Source organism: Scatophagus argus, chromosome 2 (genome assembly GCF_020382885.2).
Source record: "Scatophagus argus isolate fScaArg1 chromosome 2, fScaArg1.pri, whole genome shotgun sequence".
Lineage (NCBI taxonomy): Eukaryota > Metazoa > Chordata > Actinopteri > Scatophagidae > Scatophagus > Scatophagus argus.
In genome coordinates this window covers 8,613,905-8,633,590 of record NC_058494.1, presented here as the reverse complement: position 1 = coordinate 8,633,590, position 19,686 = coordinate 8,613,905, and the positions used below count along the sequence as shown (strand labels likewise).

Here is a 19,686-nt window from a genome sequence, read left to right as displayed (position 1 = left end):
ATATACTAAAAAAAAAAAGTTGATATGTTAAAAACTATTATTCCCATATTTCTTAATTACACCTGAATAAAAAAAAACTGTTCCATTTGAAAACATGTTTATTGGTCATATACAAAATAAAGTAAGCTGTTTATCAACAAACATACACTATATACATCAATAAATTAAAAGATGCATCAGACCGATGATGAAACAGTTAATTTCATGATTACCAATATCTTCTCTTCATCACTGAATGTATCTACAAATTGCAAAAAAAGTACAATAATTTAGTTGAAGATAAATACTTACAAAGACTGTCACATTTTAAGTATTTTCCCATAGAAAGTACTGTCATAGAATAATTTATTACACCCCATACAGAAATATTACAAAAACACAGAATTTTCAATTACAAGGGCTTTTCTGAATAGGCTATGCCATATTCACACAAACTCACTACTTTTCTATAGATTCAAACTGACCATTATATACTTTTAGAAACACAAAAGTATCCCAGACTCCATGACCGAACACTCACTAGCAGACGCATGTGGATTGATGGAGAAAACAAAATGTTATTAGGAGTAAAATTAAGTTTTAAAAAAAGGCCAAAATAAGTGCAATTGATAGCTATACTCATGGCAAGAATGCTATGTAAGAGGCTGAACAACTAAGCAGGGGGAAACAGAGAGAATAAGAGAGAGCAGTAGAAGGAAGTGGGTAACTTGGGAGGTAAAGCAAACATTATTATTGATGAAAACACCAAACAAACGATCAAAGCAATCCTTGGTTCATTTACTTTCATCGATCGTCATTGGAGGTGGGTGAAAGGGCTTTTAGAGTCCGGTGGCGTGATTCACTAGGAAAAACAACTGAATGACCACATACCGATTGGCCAAGCAGCAAAGATAAGGAGTTAATGATTTGCATCTTCTAGAAGAATCGCAAGTTTGAAGAAAGGCATGGATGTCAGCTGAGTTGACTTGCCGACTTTGTAATAAGGATAAATAGAGTGAGACATCGTTAAGAGTTTTATCAGATACGTCTCCATCACTGCTTTCTACCTCTGTAAAATATTTATAAATGTGGTTTAAGAGTGGTTGCTTGGGTTTGTGATGAAACGTATTTTCATCAGGAGAGCATGACCCAGTACAGGCAGAAGAAAATAAGGTCAATCTGTCCTACAAGGTCTTAAACTCTTTTATGAAAAGCTGCAAAGCCATCCTGTCTATTTATCAAGGTCAGTGTTATCAGCTGATCATGTCTGCTGAGTGAAAAGGAATAAACTGTAATGTTTCACCTCATTTTGTTTAGAGACCTAACACGACTCTATTACAACCACAAGATATTCAATTCTGGAAGACAAAACTACAGATATTCTTCAGTTAAACTCCAGGCCTTGCATGACAGCTGCAGCATATTTGTCATTTAGTCTTTCTCTCAATTAGAAAATGGATAAAACATTTGATTTCACGTGTTCCCAGTAGGAAAACAACATCAAAAAAGCAACATAAGTCAAATTATAATAGAGACAAACTGGCACTGGCATTTAAAACCAGGTATAAACTGCTAAACATTGTATATAAACTCTTTAACACTGTAACATCACATTGTACCTGCAATTATAAAACAGACAACTTGACAGGACTACGATATCATCACCACTCCTGTGTAGCAGGAGTTCTAATTTTGCCCTACACAGTTTGCATAATTAGAGACGTCTGTTTGACAGCAGCCACCATGTTAACACATTTGTTTACAAAGTATGCATCATTTTTTAACAAGAGGATAATCAAAATACAAACCAGGTGGAAATGTATGCTTTGACAGTAGCACATACAGTATGTACAGTCTGACAAGCTCCCTCTGATGAGATTTTACATTTTCCTTTGACTTGATACAGTCTAATCTTAGCAGAGGTCATGTGTTTCCTCCTCTTTTATACCAAACACACTGCACCAGACTTGCCAGCATAATACATCTGTCATCATGCAAATGTAAGGACAGACAGGAAGCAACAAAGAATATATGAAAAAAAAAAAATCTAATTTTAAGTATACAAAACAGGACATACTGTTTACTTTAAAAAACAGTGAGCATATATCAGTATACTGGGTGTGATGCCTAATATTTGTTTTTAGCTGAATACCAAAGAGTCCAGTGAAAATGTATATCAGACATTTTCATTTGACATTTGTAGCTTTCTGATTTCACAGTTGACTGAACCTGCAAACGGTTATCAGCGTAAAGATAATGCAGAAATAATAGTTCAAAACCTCAGACTCTTCCAATGACTTTGCTTGATGTTCACCTGTTTGAATTTTATTTTCTATTAATGTAGAGAACAGATGAAGACATGCCTTACTTATCTTAATAACTGCACAGCAGTAGGCTAACTAACCCCTTTTTCTTCACAGTGGAAAAGTGGTGGTTCAGGTAAAAGGCTGACATACTCTTATTTTTATCGCTGTAAATTGTTTCTGTCTCAGTAAATGACTCAATTTAAATTAGATTTTCATTCACTGAAATGAAAAAATGTTTGAGGCAATTGTATTTTATAAGGTAAACCTACCTCTCTGACAGACAAACTATTAAATAGCAGAATACATTTTTTCACTTCATAAAACACCACATACATAAACAAATTTGTTTCACTTCCCTGACACTTACAGAACAGCTCAAAAAAACGACAAATCAGGAACAACATTATATATACATAACCATATAAAATGTACACAGCAAAAACAAACACCTTTATCACACACTACAAAAATAACTTATCGAAAGAGTAGGGGGTGATGCAGCCATGTAGGTCCATTGCTGAGTTTCACATCTTTGTTACCTGCCAGATGACCTAAATACACATATGATGAAGTTTGTTAGGTCAACCAACTTCCTCATATCATTGGTCATCAATTTGCAATTTGCAAAGACGACCTTTGAAAGCTTCCAAGAGGAAGCCACAAAGGCCTGCTCAGAAATAAGGAAAATGGGTCTGCTAAAGAAAGTAAAACGTACAAATCATAGGTACAGATTAGGAGCAGATAAACACAAGATTTAACACGTCTGAAGTGCTGGGGCTGGGTGATGGGGCCAGGAGGACAAAGATTTTATGATTATGGAAAAGAGTGCAGTTACCCACGATGTCATCACCCGCTTCGGCCCGAAATCAAACAACGATCAAAGTCATATCCATGAAATAGTGAACGTTATAGTTACCTCGTCACATACCTACACAGCACACCACACGCTAGTTCACGGTTACACACACGTGCCTAGTCACTAGAGAAAAAAAACAAAGCTATTCAGTAGTTAAGCCACTTTTGGTACAATTGCAAAATAGAGAGATACTGTATATCAAACAGATTTTGTTATACCTTTTTTTTACAGGTCATTACAAACAATGCAAAGATAATTGTCTTTATAAAATTTCGGACTCTACCATACATAGACAAAGATTCATTGAGTATTGAACACCACAGATGACTACTTTTATGGTAAAACTCATGTGAACTGATATCCCATTTGTGTGACTGAAAATTCAGAGAAATATCTTTACTAGCTGACTGCACTTTTGGTCATCACATTTGCACTTGCAAACTGAGCTTTGTGGTTAAAAGCAAGAGGAATGCAAATGTAAACCACTTTGATTTGTAGCGACAAATTTAGCTGTGGGTGTAACAACCTAAATTTCTGAGTCAGTAGCCATTCAAGCTCTAAAATATGCGAACTAGAAAATTAACATCAAACAGATATATGGACATTATCTTTCCAAAAAGCATGTTCTGGGCAAAGAAAACTGGGATAAATACAGACTCCTTTTGTGCAGACCCTTTTGTTTTTTCCTTGAAGTAAAAGAACTGTCAAGTCACACAAACAGGTGTTGTTAGTATTATAATCCTGCTGGATACTATACAGCCCATATGACAATGTACAGCCAGAGTTAAATACTGCCGCAAACTGATTGCTGATTGGTCAGTGTATCCCATTAAGCACAGGTATAAGCAAACACCTATATTGAATCTCCACAGTTCCTCATGTCCTCTAGATTCTTCTTGATGCATATCGTTAGGAGACCAAGGCACTTGCCCTTCCAGTTTTCTTGAATGTACTTTTGAGAGGGAACAAATTTATCTCTGGCGTTCAAACGACCATTTCCATGAAAAGTCTTACAAACCGTGAAAAGGTCAGTGACTTTTAGTAACTTTGTCTGCATTTCTCTATAGTATGTTGTTGTTGTTTATTGTTTGTTTTTTTTAAAATGGTAAATATCAATTCCCTTTTCCCCCTCTTTCTGTTAGATCCAAGAAATGCTTTGTGTAATTACTAGAAACCAGCTGGAATTGAATAATGGGAGGACAGAGAAAGAAAAGGTAAGAGAGCGGAAGTTGGACATAGAAAGTGAAGAGACCTTAGAAAAATACAGCAAACTAAATATAGCAATACCAAAACGAACACACGCCACAGAATTTCACAGAATTCCTGATATATAACATTTGACACACAGAGAGAATACATTTTGGACCTCATGTGAATGACAACACAGTACAAAACAGTAGAAATACAGTTACCACCAGTGTGTAAGATATATTTTTCTATAGTACTTTTCTGAAAAAGTTCTTGGCTGGATGAAGCAAGATGGGACTTCTCTGCAGGTCACATGAAATCTTGTGTTTTGGAACTCAAGGAGCAAACACTATTTGCATCAATGACGCTCTTGTAAGTACTACATTAAAACCGTCTTTATGATTCTAATACAAATGTAATATCTGTGTCTGAATTTTTTTGGTGTGGCAAATTTAAATGTTCTGCACCTTGGTTTAGGCAAATGATCACTCCAAATTTAGTGTGCAAACATGTGACAGGATTATTGCGCACTTACACATATCTACCCGCAGTAAAACTCACCACTGACCACTTCACTGATATAAATGGCAACAGAATAGAACTGTATGATTTTACCAAAGTGTTTTAGGGATTTGTATTGTTTGATTTTTTTCTTTCTCCCCAGCCTGAAATAAAACTAATCTCAAATTCTTTAACTTTTCCAGTTTTTTCAGTGACCATGGAAACCCTGTGTATCTGTCCTGTGCTAAATGATCATGCGCTGACCAAGGGCTTGCATCTTTACAGTCTCAATGATCTTCCTCTGCTTCCATCCTTTCCTACACCTGCACTGATCTGAGAGAAGGATGATGGGAGTACGCTGAAGCGATGTGATCGAGACTGGCCAGCTGTTTGAAGTCAGTGCAGGTGGAGGAGAGGCGGCTGGCAGAGAAGAAGAATTACACTGCTGCAGCTGAACTCCAACCTCATCTATCTTTCCCTCCCTCAAGACCGTGCATCTGTCTTTGACTTCACTATTGTGATCACGCTCGTCGCTGTTGCCACCTTCCCTGGAATGAGCGGACCAATGACTGATGACGGCACCCCTCCCCCTCCCCCTCCAGCCCTGACCCCGACCCCGACAGTGGGGCTCCGTGCCACAGTCCTGGCGAACGTCTGTAACGCCTCGTACTTAGACCTCAGAGCGTCCAGCTCCACGCGCATCGAAGCATTCTCATTGGCCAATTTGTCCACCTCCTGCTGCAGCTGGGCCTTCTGCTTCTCCAGCTCCTCCTTCTGGGTGACTCGCTTCACTCGGCAGCTGGCGGCATAGCCCCGGTTCTTCAGGGTGCGCCGCCGTTGCTTCAGTTGCAGGATCTCCTCTTTGGAGAGCCCTCGAAGGTGCTGGTTCAGCTCCCGCACTGACATGGTCACCAGTTCCTCATCTGTGAGGCTGGTGCCATTCTCCCCCGGCTCACGCTTCACCTGGAGGAAACAGGAGGAAGATGGGGAGTGAGACAGACACAGAAGATAACAAATACAAACAGAATTCAACGTAAAACATTTTCTGACCTTCAAGGCTTTATTTCCTTTGTTAGTCGTCGTCATGCCACAAGAGCCTCGCTCTTCTGAACAGACCTGCAGAGACACAATGGAGGAAAAAACATTAGCAAAGAACATCCTGAAGTCTGTGAAGCCAGTTAACAGAGTAAGTGCATTTAAAAAAAAAGACCACGACCATGTTTAAGAGCAACAATGCTTCACTGAGATCAATAAAAACAAGTGTGTCAATACCAACCTTCACAGTTGGAAACATACCAAATTTCTTTAAATCTATTAATTGAGCATTGTCGTGTGAGCATGTTAAAATACTATGCGTCTATATTACAGTGTATGAGTGAAAGTGATAAACCTTTCTTCCTGTTTCGTGGGGGTTACACTGACAGTACCCATTACCTTTGTGTTGTTGAACTCTTATTGGTTGGCTTTAGGCCAATAGGAATGAAATAAACATGAAAGAAGAGGAAGTGGTAAAATTTGTGGGAAGGACTCCAGGGGAAAACCAACTGTTAGAGCCTTGACACACACACACACACACACACACACACACACACACACCTTACCTAAGACTGTAGCATGAAGACTGGAGAGAAGTAAAGAAAGACAGACACAGAATACCAGCTATTAGTGATCAAATTTAAGGACAAACCAAACGATGTATACGCATTTGTACCAACGGAAACAAGAGACAAAAGGATGGAGACAAAACAGTATGAATCAGAAGTCAACAAAGAGGGAGCCTGGAAGTGCAAAAGATGAGATCAGTCCTTAGGGCGCACAGCTCCACAGATGAGCATCTCCACAGCTCTCAATGAGATGCTTTGTGTGTTGCGTTGGCCTGGCTCTCATCTCTCAGACCAGTGTGTGCGTGTGTGTTTGATAAAGTGTGGCTATTGTTGCTGCTGCTGAGCGATCATCATGAGACCAGTCATGATGACTCAGCAGATTCCTGATCTCACTCTCTCACCACCCTCCCCATCCCTCTTCTACTGCCATGCAAATTTCTACTCTCTTTTGTCAGTTTTTACCCCCCGCCCCACCTTCGCTTCTTACTCCCTTCTTAAAAGGTGAGGGCTTGCTGCAGGGTAAGGGGGGGGCATGGTCGATGAGAGAACATGCTTGCTGTCTGTAGCTGTCTAACGGACAGTGAAATGTGGTTGTCGCCACTGCTGAATCAGTTTAGTTTAACAACATTCTTAAACCAAAACCGAGAGAGCCTGTCATCTTCCTGTATGTACTTAAAATCTACTCTCTTATGTGTTTCGAATTTGAGCCAGTTGGCAAAGCTAACCGCCGTGGCCTAGGGATTGGTGAAGCGGCTTGTGATCGGAGGGTCACCGGTTCGATTCCCCCACCGGACGGGCAGGAAAAATTTGGGTGTGGTGGAGTGATTAATGCGAAAAATACTCCCCCCCCTCCATTAGCCGGCTGACCCCCCAATATGCTCCCCGGGCGCCTGATGCTGCCCACTGCTCCTGTGTGTGTTTCACTGCATGTAATTTGCCAGGTGTTGCATGTGTGTTCAACTAAGGATGGGTCAAATGCAGAAGACGAATTCAGTGTGTGTATGTAAAAATATATATACTGTCAATAAAGCTGATTCTTCTTCTTCTTCTAAGAAGCGGATTTGGAGATAAGTTATTGTTTTTCAGTCATTCACAAGCTAGGTATTTTAAAAAGCCCCTTATTTAGGGAAGTGATGACATTTCTTGTTTCATTCTTACTCTTTTCTGTTAAGAGGCCCTGCACTGAGCATGCCAGTGAGCCTCCCCCACAATGCACCTCTCTCTGTCTGTCTGTCTGTCTGTCTGTGAGAGTGTGCGAGCGTTTGTGTGAGCGTTACTACAAATCCTACAGTTATAAATAGCTGTAGATCAAAGAAAAACATATGCCACAAGCACATACAAGTAACCATGAGTGCACACAATGCACATCAAATAGCACACAGCAAAACCGACGGGGAAAGAGCGTTGATATGCCATGATTGAGCAACGGCATTGCTTCGGTCAGGAGGTTAGGGTCAGTCGATAATAAATGGTCTTTCATTTAACCGTGTATATTTAGTGCTTCTTCCTGAACAAACGTCTTCTATGCCATTTGTTGGGATGCAGCCTCCCACAGCTGGAGGTGCATCATCGCACAAAAGATGGATCAAAGACATGAAGGCTGAGGGTGGCTGTTGGGGGAGGGGGCAGTGAATGGGGGAGGGGGGGACAGAAGGGGCAAAAAGGAGGTTGTTTTCCTGCCAGGCACTGGTTTATTTCCCCTGTGCCCAAAACCCCAACCCCCTCCCCTCCAACCCCATCCACTTATAAACAAAAAGCATGCCGGAAAGAATACACACACACACACACACACACATTCCCCTGCTGCCATGCCAGTGGGGCACAATAAAACACACACGTAAAACGGTCGACTGCAAGTACACAAACGTGCCAGTGTAGTAATGTTTAAAATGCCAAACAATGTTTGATACATGGAGAAATTGAACATAGGGTACTTGCATAGCCCTGAGGTTTTATTCCATATATGACAACACATAATTAAGATATGAGGGAATTTCTAGTTGTCTTAGATAAAAAGCAAATGCAAATGGCACTGCAGGTGCATGCAAGGTACTTATGAATGCAGATATGTTAGGTTTAGATATTACAGCTTACTTTTAATCACATTTCCTTTGCAGTAATATTCATCGATCACTGTCTCCGGGTTGTATTTGTGTTCAGTAAAGATAAGAAAAAAAATTAAATGTGCCAGATTTAGCCATGAACAACCATTAACTGATGAGTAACTGATGAATCTGATCTGAATCTGATTAAGCTGATGATATCTCTGCTTAAACTACAATTAAGATTACCGATTAATCTGCCAAATACCAAGTCCCATATGTCTCTATACTAAAGTATTAAGTTTGCCAGTTATTGTTTCAATTAAGGAACTCATCATATAAAATGTGAAAATAAATAAAAACAATAACTCAACTTCCCAGTGGTTTCCTCAAACTGCTTGTTTTAAGATATTATTATATTTACAATTTTTACATTTACCATCGTACCTTATTAATTTTGCTTAAAAACTACTTTCAAAAAATCAATTATCAAAACTGTTGCCAATTAATATTCTGTCATTTGACTTACTGATTACTGCTAATTATTTAAGCTCTAATGGGTGTATCTACTTTATTACCCTAGTCGTTACAGCGAGACCTCAGTGTTAACAGTATACATTTGAGGAGCCAGATAGCACAAGTTTGGGGTCTGTTTCATCAAGGTTAAATGACAGCAAACCTGACCTACACTTCAGCATTTAACTGCTATAAATGTGTGTGTGTGTGTGTGTGTGTGTAAGTCACCCAGGTTAAAGATCATCTGCTGAGCAAAGGCCTCGCCATTCATCATGGCATGGCATCATGGCATACACACCCAAACACACACACACACACACACAAAGTGCCAGAGGTGTCCTTCCCATAATGCTTGTGGGGTGGTCGCTGCAGTGTGGTCAATGCCACAGTCATTGTTGTTACAACAGACAGTTCACTGCGCCAGGCTGTATTTTATGAAGCAACCAAAAGAACGCTGACAACTCAAGAGCAGAGCTGCTTACAGTTACAGTGGAGAGACAACACACACACACACACACATACCCTGACACACACAAACACAGTTGACGGGACATGGGGAAAGGGACAGAAGAAGAGGTGAGATGTAGTGGAATAAAATATGGCTAGAAGAGAAGGTAAAACAGTGAGGATTAAAGAGGGTGAGGAGTTGGTAGGATAGCAAGGTGGAGACAGACTAGGTAAGAAAGGAGAAGAAGGTGGTGGGGGGTGGGAGGGCTGGTGGAGGAGGACTGAAAGAATGCTGACGTCTCCAGAGCTGATTAGCGTTACAGCAGAGACATCACACCCACAACCGAGAAAAATGCTGAGTATGGAGGGAGAACAGACTGGGGGGTGCAAATGACAAGGGAGAAAGAAGGGAGGATAAAGAGAGAGGCAAGTGAGTACAGAGGAGGAAGAGGAGGACAGGAGGGGGACAGAGGTGGGGGTAGAGGGACGAACGATGATGAGGACGGGGGGGGGCAGAGAAGGAGGAAAGACGAGGGGGTGGGAAAGCGTTTGGGTGAAAATGCATCCTCAACACATTTGTAAGAGCTTAGCTGTTGGGTATTGGGGGGTGGGGGGTAGGGCAGGGAGGGAGAGAGATGGAGGGGTGTGGAGGAATGGATGGAGGGAGATTGGGGTAGAAAAAAACCCTGAACTCAGCAACGAGCACGACTAAAACCTCCAATTAGAAAAGTTCTGAAGCTAATCCACTGCAATGAAACTACTGCTGACCATCTCGCTCTCTCCCTAGACCTTCTGCTCTCTGTCACACACACACACACACACACACACACACACACACACACACACACACAAAATGCCTCACATCCTCTCTTGTTGACAAACCAACTCCTGGAGCAAGGATGAAAACGAGTAAGAGTGTGGCAGAAGATGAACACAGCGATCATGAGGCTTATAAAGACAGATTAAAGAGCACAAGAAACTGCACAAGACATACAGCACAACTCTTCATGTAGTGAATGAGCAGGATGATGAACTCTGTGTGTGTGTGTCTGCTTCTGCTTCTGCCTTCAGACGGAGCTCTAATTAATCTTGTTTGAGAGAACCTTTTGCTCCAGCCACCACGCCGCACAGAGAGGAATTTCTTAGAAAGAGACTTCCTACTTAAAAGCTGGTGGCACACTGCACAGACACACACACACACACACACACACACAAAGAGGAAAACAAATAGCCAGATTAAGCGCTTCAAAAACGACCTAGGGGCCAGTGTGTGTGGGCGAACACAAGCATAAACAAGCTAGCATATAAAGAAAGATCAAGAATAGATTGTAAGAGTCACAAGTCGTTTGTGATGCAGTAGCAAGTCAGTCTTTATTGAATAATCCCAACATAACAACTGCCTTAACTGCACCTCCTCCCTCAGGCAACTCTCTGAGCAATAACGGAGAACACAAAGCATGGCAATGCAGTGAGGCAGTGAAGACACACTGTAAGACAGAGAGGACATGATCCAAAGACAGAAAGAGAGCAAGGAGGAAGGGAGTGTGAATTAAAACCTCAGAGCAGCACAAAACTCGGCCCCTGGCTGCAGTCCACCTTGCCTTGTTTTTAAGAAAGAAGGAGCAGCGCTTGTGCCCATTGATCTACTGTGGGCTGAGGGTGTTGAGGGAGTTGGTAAATAATTAACGAAGAGCAGTGTGTGGAGGCTAATTGAGAATTAGGAATCAGATCGGTGATAATAGCAACCTGTGTATAGACAGGCTCACACACACGGGGCCACGGGGACAGGATGAGGAACTGAAGACTGAAGACAGAGGGGTAGAAAAGACACCAGTCTGAGCTGTGTGTGTGTGTGTGTGTGTGTGTGTGTGTTGAGAAAGAGCAGGAAGCTATTAACTGGGAGGTATGCAGAGCGTGAAATAAGCATGATAACACAGACATAGAGGGCAGCAGAGGAGATGGAGAAAACACAGGGAAAGTGAAGGAGAAGACTTGCAAAGGAGCAAGAGTCTGGGCCCTCATATACATGTTATAACATATGGAGAAAGAGAAGAGCGATTGCTGTCATACTATTCTGAGAGTTAAAGAACGAGTATTTTGTGTGTGTGTGCGTGCGTGCGTGCGTGCATATGCTGGTTAGGTGTGCGCGAGACGGTGTTTGTGCAAGTGTGTTATTAAAGGCGAGAAAAAGTCCTGGCGTCGACACGTTTTTCCATTCCAGGTAGTAAGTCGGAGTGTGATGACAAATTTCCCAACACAAGCAAAAAAAACTGCACTGTCAGGCAATTGAGCTCTGGCTCCCTTTTTTTTTCATAAGTGCTCCTTTTTTTTCTTTAAAGAGGAGAGAAAGCATGTACTGTAGGTTAAGTTGGTTCTCCTTGTGTGTGTTAAAAAAACAAAAACAAATGGAGGGCTGTGAGGAAGGCAGCGATAAGTTAAACAACACGTTAACTTTATTTCCCCCAGACGCTGGACTGGTCGGCAACTCTAGCCTGAGACAAAGAGAACGTTTCAGAGCAACAGGAAGAAGGGACACGTCCAACATCATCAGTCACATTAATGAGGAAATATAATCAAAAACGACAAACATTTAAAACCAGAAATGAACAAAGGCAGATCTGTTTGTAGCTCATAGAGAGGTCATGGCACGCAGTGGCCTTCTGCACTGGAACATTCCTGCTGACCATTTTAAGGTTTTCCAGTTGCTGTTACTCATGTAAGATGGTATGATAGGCATTGTTGTTCTCCCAAATACACACACAGGATCATAGTATGTGGGGATGTGCCCTTTCTAACATAGAAATGATGTCTCTTTTCCATCACATGAACAGTTAGTTCATCCCACACAGGATTAAAAGACACAGCTATGTATCAACCAATAAAAATATACCAAAGACAATCCAACACATCAGTTGCAGTACATTATACAGTATATTTAATATACTTTCAAATAATGTTTTGATTTGAAAAACATTCAAATAATGTCTTGAAAAGCTGAGGAGATGTTAGAAATGTAGTTTAATTTATCCTGATGAAAGTTTTTTTCCTTATCTTCATCTAACAAACTGGCTGATTTCAAAAGTCGGCGAACATGCACAATCCTAAAAAAGTGAAGTCGTGAAAACTGGTTCAAAAGTCCAGCCTGACTTCATATCACGTTGTTTCAGAACAACTCTGATGTGAAGTTTCCAAACCAGGCTGCAATGAGAACAGGGAAATTAAAACTCGGTGGAGAGCTGTTGTTGCATGGAAATAATTTAATGCCACAGGTGAAGGCTGGCGCCACGAGGCACACACATATCTTTGTTCCCTCTCTTTGCTCCTTGGCATTGATCCACACTGTGTGTGTGTGTGTGTGTGTGTTTTGTTTTGTTTTTTTTTAAGAGGTTCAGAAATTCATACCATCATACAATTCTGGGATCGTCACACTGCAGTTAGAAAATGCGGCAATTTGGCGCATAGAGATGATGCAACTGGTAGACAACCCCTGGTACGGATGCTCTTGTTACCAGGGCCTTGCATCTCCACCGTTAGATTCCCAGTATCTCAACATTACATGAAAAACAAAGTCACTGCTATGCTATAGTGTATGTGCATGTCTATTTGTGTATGTGTAGGAATGAGTAGCTTGCTTTATAACTGGAGCCTTCTCAAAAAGCTTCATAATAAACCTAGAAGTCCTCATAGGGAAAAGGTGGGAGCTTGGCTCAAAGAGCGTGGGTCACAGAGTGATTATTGATACAGAGAAGCAGCTGTGTAACATCGGTGTTTGAACACAACACAGGCGCTTCACGACGGAGGGTTTGATCAGTAATTTGAGCAACTTGAACTGTACTTAGACTTGTTTTCCTCTTCTCATCCATTTGACTACTTCTGCGCGTTGGAATGGGATTTATCTTGATTTCATGCATTTTTCGATTCCCCAGGAGGTTATGTAAATAAGGAGTCAAGGCACTTGTAGAGGGAGGGTACACGCAGACACACAAAGTCAAAGGAACACAAGGACAAGCAGCACACTCATACGGAAGCAGGAAAAACAGTGGAGCACAGCAATGATTATGTGCCAGATCTGCTTACACCATATTTCATCATTACTGTGGAGAAAAAACACTCAACTATTGATCTGCCCCACTGCTTCCTTTTCTCTCTGCCTCTCGGTGTCTCTCACCCACTCTCAGATTCTGTCTTTTATTCCTGCTTTTACTTCTCTCTTTTTACTTCTCTCTCACTCTCAGAAATTTGCAAGCATAACAAGACTTTGCTGAAATGGATCCCGGTAGTAAACAAGATCATAAACACGAAGGCGCTACTTAAAAATTAACTCCACAAACAGCAAACTCTCTCACAAGCGCATACATAAGCAAACACACACACACACACACACACACACACACATAGGGACTGGACACAATACTGTGAACACCTGAGCAATCTAATGCAATCCAGTACTATAGCCCTGCAACGAATGCTGACTTCGTGAAGCCTCTGCTTTAATGCAGTTTCAGAGCAGGGATGGATGTTTGAGATTAAACAACAGGAATGTTTTACAGAATAGTTTGCTGTGCATTAGGACCAAAACATCATCAACACCCAGGTCAAACTGTGTCCTAAAGTGTCAAGTGCCCAAGGTTAGTGCAGAATCCTTGAATCATTTAGGCAAAGGTCTTGTACGGCTGCTCTGTGTTAAGATTAAATTAAGAACTGATACAGATTATATGTTAATCTGTTGGGACATGAGAAAGTTTGTAGAAAAATACTTTTATATTGGGGTTTTTTGGACTTTTGGTTGGGCAAAACAAGGCATTTGAAGACATCTCAGTCAGTGATGGGTATTTTGGGCAGTTATTTGACATTTCACCAACTAATTGAAAACCATTACCTGTAGATTCATCACGATGATGATTAGCAGCCCAATGTTTTTAAAATTACACTTATCAATAACATCAGCGTGGGTTGCAACTAACGTTTATTTGTTATTCAGTGATTATCAGTGATTAATCTGAGGATTCATTTGTCAATAATCAAGCAGTCAAAAATATATCAAACAATCATGACAAATGTCCATCACAATTCCTAAAGCTGATGCTGACATATTCAGACAATGTGAAGACCAAATATATTCAATCCACTATCATGAAAGAGTAAGAAAACAGGAAAAGTTCACATTTGAAAAGCTAGAAACAAGTGGTTTTTGAAGGAGAGACTTTTAAGTTATCGCGATTGTTGTAGATTCTCTATTTGGCTGATCAATTAATCAACCAATAGTTTCAGCTCTCCATAAAAGAGCATCTTTTCCTTACAGAAGAATAAACACTTGTGAGAAGCGCCTGCTCCTTCCTCGTCCACACACCAAGAGGAGGTTTTACACAGCGTTACTTCAACTTGACTCATGTGCACGCACAGAATCAAACAAGTTTATAAGATCACTCACACAAGCACACTTCAGATGAGGTAAAGCACAGACTCATTCCTTTGGACTTCCTCCTGAAGAGAGAGGCTTCAGGTCAGACGTTGATGCGCGATAGAAAGGAATCAACTGACAATTGAAAAATGTTGTAATGGCCAACTGATAGTAAAATCACTTCCCATTGCCACATCTTCCTTCTACATCTTGCAAGTGCAGCCAGGAACCTTCCCCTCTGCTCTCTCTCTCCCTCACACTCACACAGTTTTTAACTTTGGTGCTTAGACACACACTGACACACAACCCCTAGAGCAACTAGATCTTAGCATCTTATAGGTATTTTTTTTTTTATCTCCTGCTCTCTTCACACGCTCTCTCTCTCTCTCTCTCTCACACACACACACACACACACACACAATCACACGCACGCACACGACAAGGCAAAGAAACTAGCTGTGGTAAGTAACAAGTGAAAACGCCATCTGTCAAGCGAGAGCGCATTTGCTTCGCCTCAGCATTTTCAGGGGAATGCCTTGAAGACAAAAAGGTCCTTGTTCTCAATCTCTCCACAAATCCCATCTCTCATTCTTCCTCCCTCTTCCTTCATCCCCCTTGCTCCGTGCGCTTTGCCGCTCCGCCACCATCAGCAAAGTTGCACACATAAGCATTGGTCAGCGTTCAATTACCGTGAACACCAGGGAAGGATGGGGAAAGTACTTGACAGAGAAATGCACTTCAAGCACTGATTAAATACTGATACAAAGTATAAAAAGTTTAGCCCCTTGGTTTTGAGGGTGTGTGTGTGTGCATATACACAATGAGAAAAGGAAAGGGGGGAAATGTGTGTGTGTGTTAGAGGAAGAGAGACACTAAGGGGGGTTGGGGGGGGGGGGGGGGGGGGGTGCTCTTCTCTCCAATACTGATACAACTGTTTCATCATTATGACCCTCTATTACAGTACTTGCCAACTTGCTTACTACATACTTTTGATACACTCCGCAGAGTGCTGACTCTAACTAAAGTCTGCTGATATGGAGTCATTAGGGGGTGAAGTTTCTGTTTTTCTTGAGCCCACAGAGCTTCCCTATTAGCCTACTCCTCACTGTTTAAGAGTTGCAATGCTCATATGTTGCTACCAGGCAACAGATAATGGCCCATCTACAAGAGATCAATCAGACGACATTCTGTTGCAATGCATTACAGTTCATTGAGGAGCTTTCTTTTTTTAGCACAAGCGTCTGTGTGGATTCACGAGCAAATCAATGCTAAACATTAGGCTAACTGTCACGGGGATGTGACCTCCCCTCCAGCTTTCATTTGTTTTTGTCAGAAAATAGTTTATGAGATTTCCCCACAATGTTGATTTTCAGACTTTCAGACAAACTTTTTTTTGTTTAATTAATTTTACTTCATTTTAATTGGCTTTCTTCAACTGTGAAGCACGTTGGGACTGGTGTCTGTGAAAGGTGCTACATAAATCAACTTTGCTTGTTTGTTTTTCACTGAAAGTGAGAGAGGTTACTGCAAGGTGGGCTACCAAGGTCAATCATTATGAACAGCTGACTGCTTAAGACATGGAAAATGTTTCATTCAAGCTGCAACCCAAAAATAAACAAACAGTTTAAGCAACTAAATCATATAGGCTGTGATTTACCCTGTCTGTGTGCAGCCTTCCCATTTGCCTCAAATCTGTTTTAACTGAACATGTATTTGAGCCTGCTGAATAACCAAACCTCACTAAGAAAAAAATGAACAAATTTAGCACTGATGACATTTTAAAACACCCCTGCCTCAGCCCACATGAGCTCTAATTATCCCATAAACACGTCAACATCGGCTACATGACCGGGCCTATTTGTTTCACAGCCAAGCCCCTAATATAAACCGAGCTCTTCCTTCCCTCGCGCCAGACCTTTGTCCGCCCGCCTGCCGCCGGTGCCATGTTGCCATGGCTCCCTCATGCCTCCGCTCTGCTCGCGCAAACGTTGAGAAATAACAACGTTGTGATGAATCAGCATCTCTACCGCGAGCCCAGCCGGTGTACATCCAGACACGCCAGGAAATAGACTGATTCTCTCTTTTTAAACCGACACAGCAGAAGTCACTTAAACGTGAAATTTATCACCTAATGTTGCAAATAACTGAACTGAAGGCCTGACAGAATAAGAGCGTCTGACACAAAGCAAATGTCAAAACAGTCGCTCCAGCAGAATCACCGCTGCTCTCCCACTAACAGATAGGATATCTAAATATATCGTTACTCCAGCTAGCTGTTGGACGTTTGGCAGTCACATACATACCATAAAAACAAAACAAAACAAATAAAAAAACACAGCTGCGGTTGTTTATTGTTGTCGCCGCGGCTTTTAATCTTTGTTACGTGGCCAACAAGCAGCGAGTGGAGGAAAGGTTGCCTGAAAGAGTCAGTGAAATCGTCCGCAAAACAAAACAAAATCCCAGCACGCCTCGCTAACGAACAGCTGACTGTCCATCTTACCCGTTAAGAGGCAACCGACGAGTCAGTTTGTGAAGCGACAGCGACTGGTTTCCAGTCAGCGTCCGCCGCTGCCGCTTCAGCACCCCGAGGAGAGAGGACAGTCGGAGAAGCTAACGTTGAGGTTACGTGTTGTTATCGAGGGTTACCGCCGTCCTACACCTTAATGTTTTCGCTTAGCTCTTCTTACGCTCACAGTGCCGAAATATCTCGCTATTTAGTCACCACAACACCAGGGAATCCCCGGCCACACCAACGACACAGAAAGCCGACTTGCTCTCCAACTCCCCGCACGGTGCTCCCATTCCGACACATGGCTTCTTTTTTAAGCTTGACAGCCTTACGCAGCGTACACCCCCTTTGTCTGTGTCATTATGAAATCGCCGGTAGGTCGGTCGGCGTGGCTGTTCGTGCGAGCGAGCCGGTCTCGGAAGAGCGTGTACGGGTCTGGGCGACGACTGGATCGTGATGATTCAGCACTACCAGACTACTGACCTTTAAGCGGCAGCGGCGTTGCTGTGAGTCCGGCTGAACAGGACAGGCGCACAGCGGGACAAGCAGCAACATAAGCGCGTCCGCACATGGCAGCGGCGGTCGCGGTGCACACTCAGCAAAACAACACCTATACATTCAGCACTTTCAAGGGAATTTCGGTTTGGATTTCGATATAGCTGACTCACCAGAAGTCAAACCGGTGCCTTTCGCCCACCGCACCTTCGAAGGTCAGGGTTCGCCGATGGTTAGTCGACCCGGTGAGGAGAGAGGCAGTTGGAGAAATGTTTTTTTTTTCCGCTCACGCCTTCTCGCAGCTCTCTAGATATATCCACTCCTTCCTCGCTTGTTTTAGTCTATGGTCGGAGGCGCCAGACGTCATTTGATGTTTGGATCACATGGTTTCATTCATGAAGGATCAACGCAACCCGCATTTAAAGAGACATGAGACACTACTACCGTGTGACGGACTTGTGTGTGACAAGACAGCCCCTCCTCCACGCAAAAGTCTAAACTTAGAGCCAAAGCTTGAAGTGCTAACTGGCTCCAACAATAGCACAAAGGGAGGTAATTAAAAATAAATTATCTGTCATTGTTACCGATTACCATCACGGAAATGTATACATTTTGTAAGATACACCTGCAGAGTTGAAGAAAATGTCAGCACTTTTCCCCACATTTGACTTTTTTGTAAACTCATTAAAAAAATAACAGACTGAGAACACACATTAATCAACACATTTCTCCACACATAAATAAATACACTGCAGCCTGCTAAATGTTGACTTCTGGCTTTTCTATGGGCTACAAGACCCAAATTACAGATACCATCTAACTGACATGTAGATTTGTATCACTGCTGTACTTCCTCTAAAAGAAGACCTTGCAGTTTCAAAACAAAATGAATAAATTAAAAAAAAAATGACTGAGTGAGTTCCTGACTCAGGTTTCAGGGAATACATTTTTTTTTACTGTGCAGCAGATATTTGCCGTTTTTCTTGAAGGCATGAAGTTGTAAAGACTTTTTGTACAAGTGAACAGATAAACATTTAAGAGCGCCACACATGAAAAACTGTTTTTCAAGCTGTCAAGATGCAATATTTTTGTTGTTGTTTTGTTTATTATTTGTTTATTATACAATTATGAAGACACTTCCGGTTTTTAATATCTTGTTGCCTTTAAAATCCTTCTTTTCCAATCTGTTTTTAATCCAAAAGCTAAATGAAAGACAAACAGACAGACCAACAAACAGTGCCATCAACCTCTATAAACTGATGATACATTATACACTATCCATCCTCATTTACAATACAATTTAAAACAAAACGATTAGCACTGACGTACAGTTGTTTATCAATAGTCCATTTCCATTTCTGAGGAACTAATGATGTTTGATACAAGACAAGAAAGCACTCAACCATTAATAGCAGTCTATTTCCAGATAATGCTTCTCAGTTTCTAAAAAACAGCCTGTATAACATATTCAGCGACTGATAACTCCATCTGAGTGTTCACGGGACCTTAAGAAATCTAAGTGAATCTCTGCCAAGCTGTTGAAAGTAAAGACATCTTTTGAAATATAACTTAAATTTGGCCCGGTATTTTGGAAAAAATCACTTGTTTACCCTAAATGGAGTCATACAGCCTGTTCAGCCATTGAAGGTTGAGGTTTTAAAACTGTGTTTTCAAGATCTATTAACAATTTTTGACAAAAACTGATAAGAGAGGATGGAGATTTGTTATTTTAAGTTGAGCTACCAATGCAAACCCGTGATGAATGCAAACTCGTGAGAAGAGGCAACATCCCACACACTGAGGAAACGTACCATAAACACTCATGACACTGGTAGCTCGTAG

At 41.6% G+C, this 19,686-nt stretch overlaps 1 protein-coding gene across 5 annotated transcripts; it reads right to left on the bottom strand.

Moving 5' to 3' along the window:
* Window positions 1–80: 80 nt before the first annotated feature.
* Window positions 81–18,441, bottom strand: mafgb (v-maf avian musculoaponeurotic fibrosarcoma oncogene homolog Gb). 5 transcript variants are annotated; one of them, XM_046405912.1, is made up of 3 exons: window positions 18,018–18,441; window positions 5,881–5,946; window positions 81–5,793 (listed from the first exon to the last, which is right to left on the bottom strand). In XM_046405912.1, exons 2-3 carry the CDS (start codon window positions 5,914–5,916, stop codon window positions 5,314–5,316), a joined length of 516 nt encoding a protein of 171 aa, XP_046261868.1. In that variant the 5' UTR covers window positions 5,917–5,946; window positions 18,018–18,441; the 3' UTR covers window positions 81–5,313. The 5 variants fall into 5 exon arrangements, with proteins under 5 accessions (XP_046261868.1, XP_046261883.1, XP_046261875.1 ...); XM_046405927.1 differs by lacking the exon at window positions 18,018–18,441 and adding an exon at window positions 17,341–18,005; XM_046405919.1 differs by lacking the exon at window positions 18,018–18,441 and adding an exon at window positions 14,871–15,673.
* Between the last annotated feature and the right edge of the window lie 1,245 nt (window positions 18,442–19,686).

What these genes read in the sequence shown, in the direction of transcription:
- mafgb (XM_046405903.1), bottom strand. An exon ending in AAGGAAATAAAGCCTTGAAG is followed by an intron (nt 5,794 to 5,880) that starts GTCAGAAAATGT and finishes TGTTTCCTCCAG; the next exon opens with GTGAAGCGTGAGCCGGGGGA.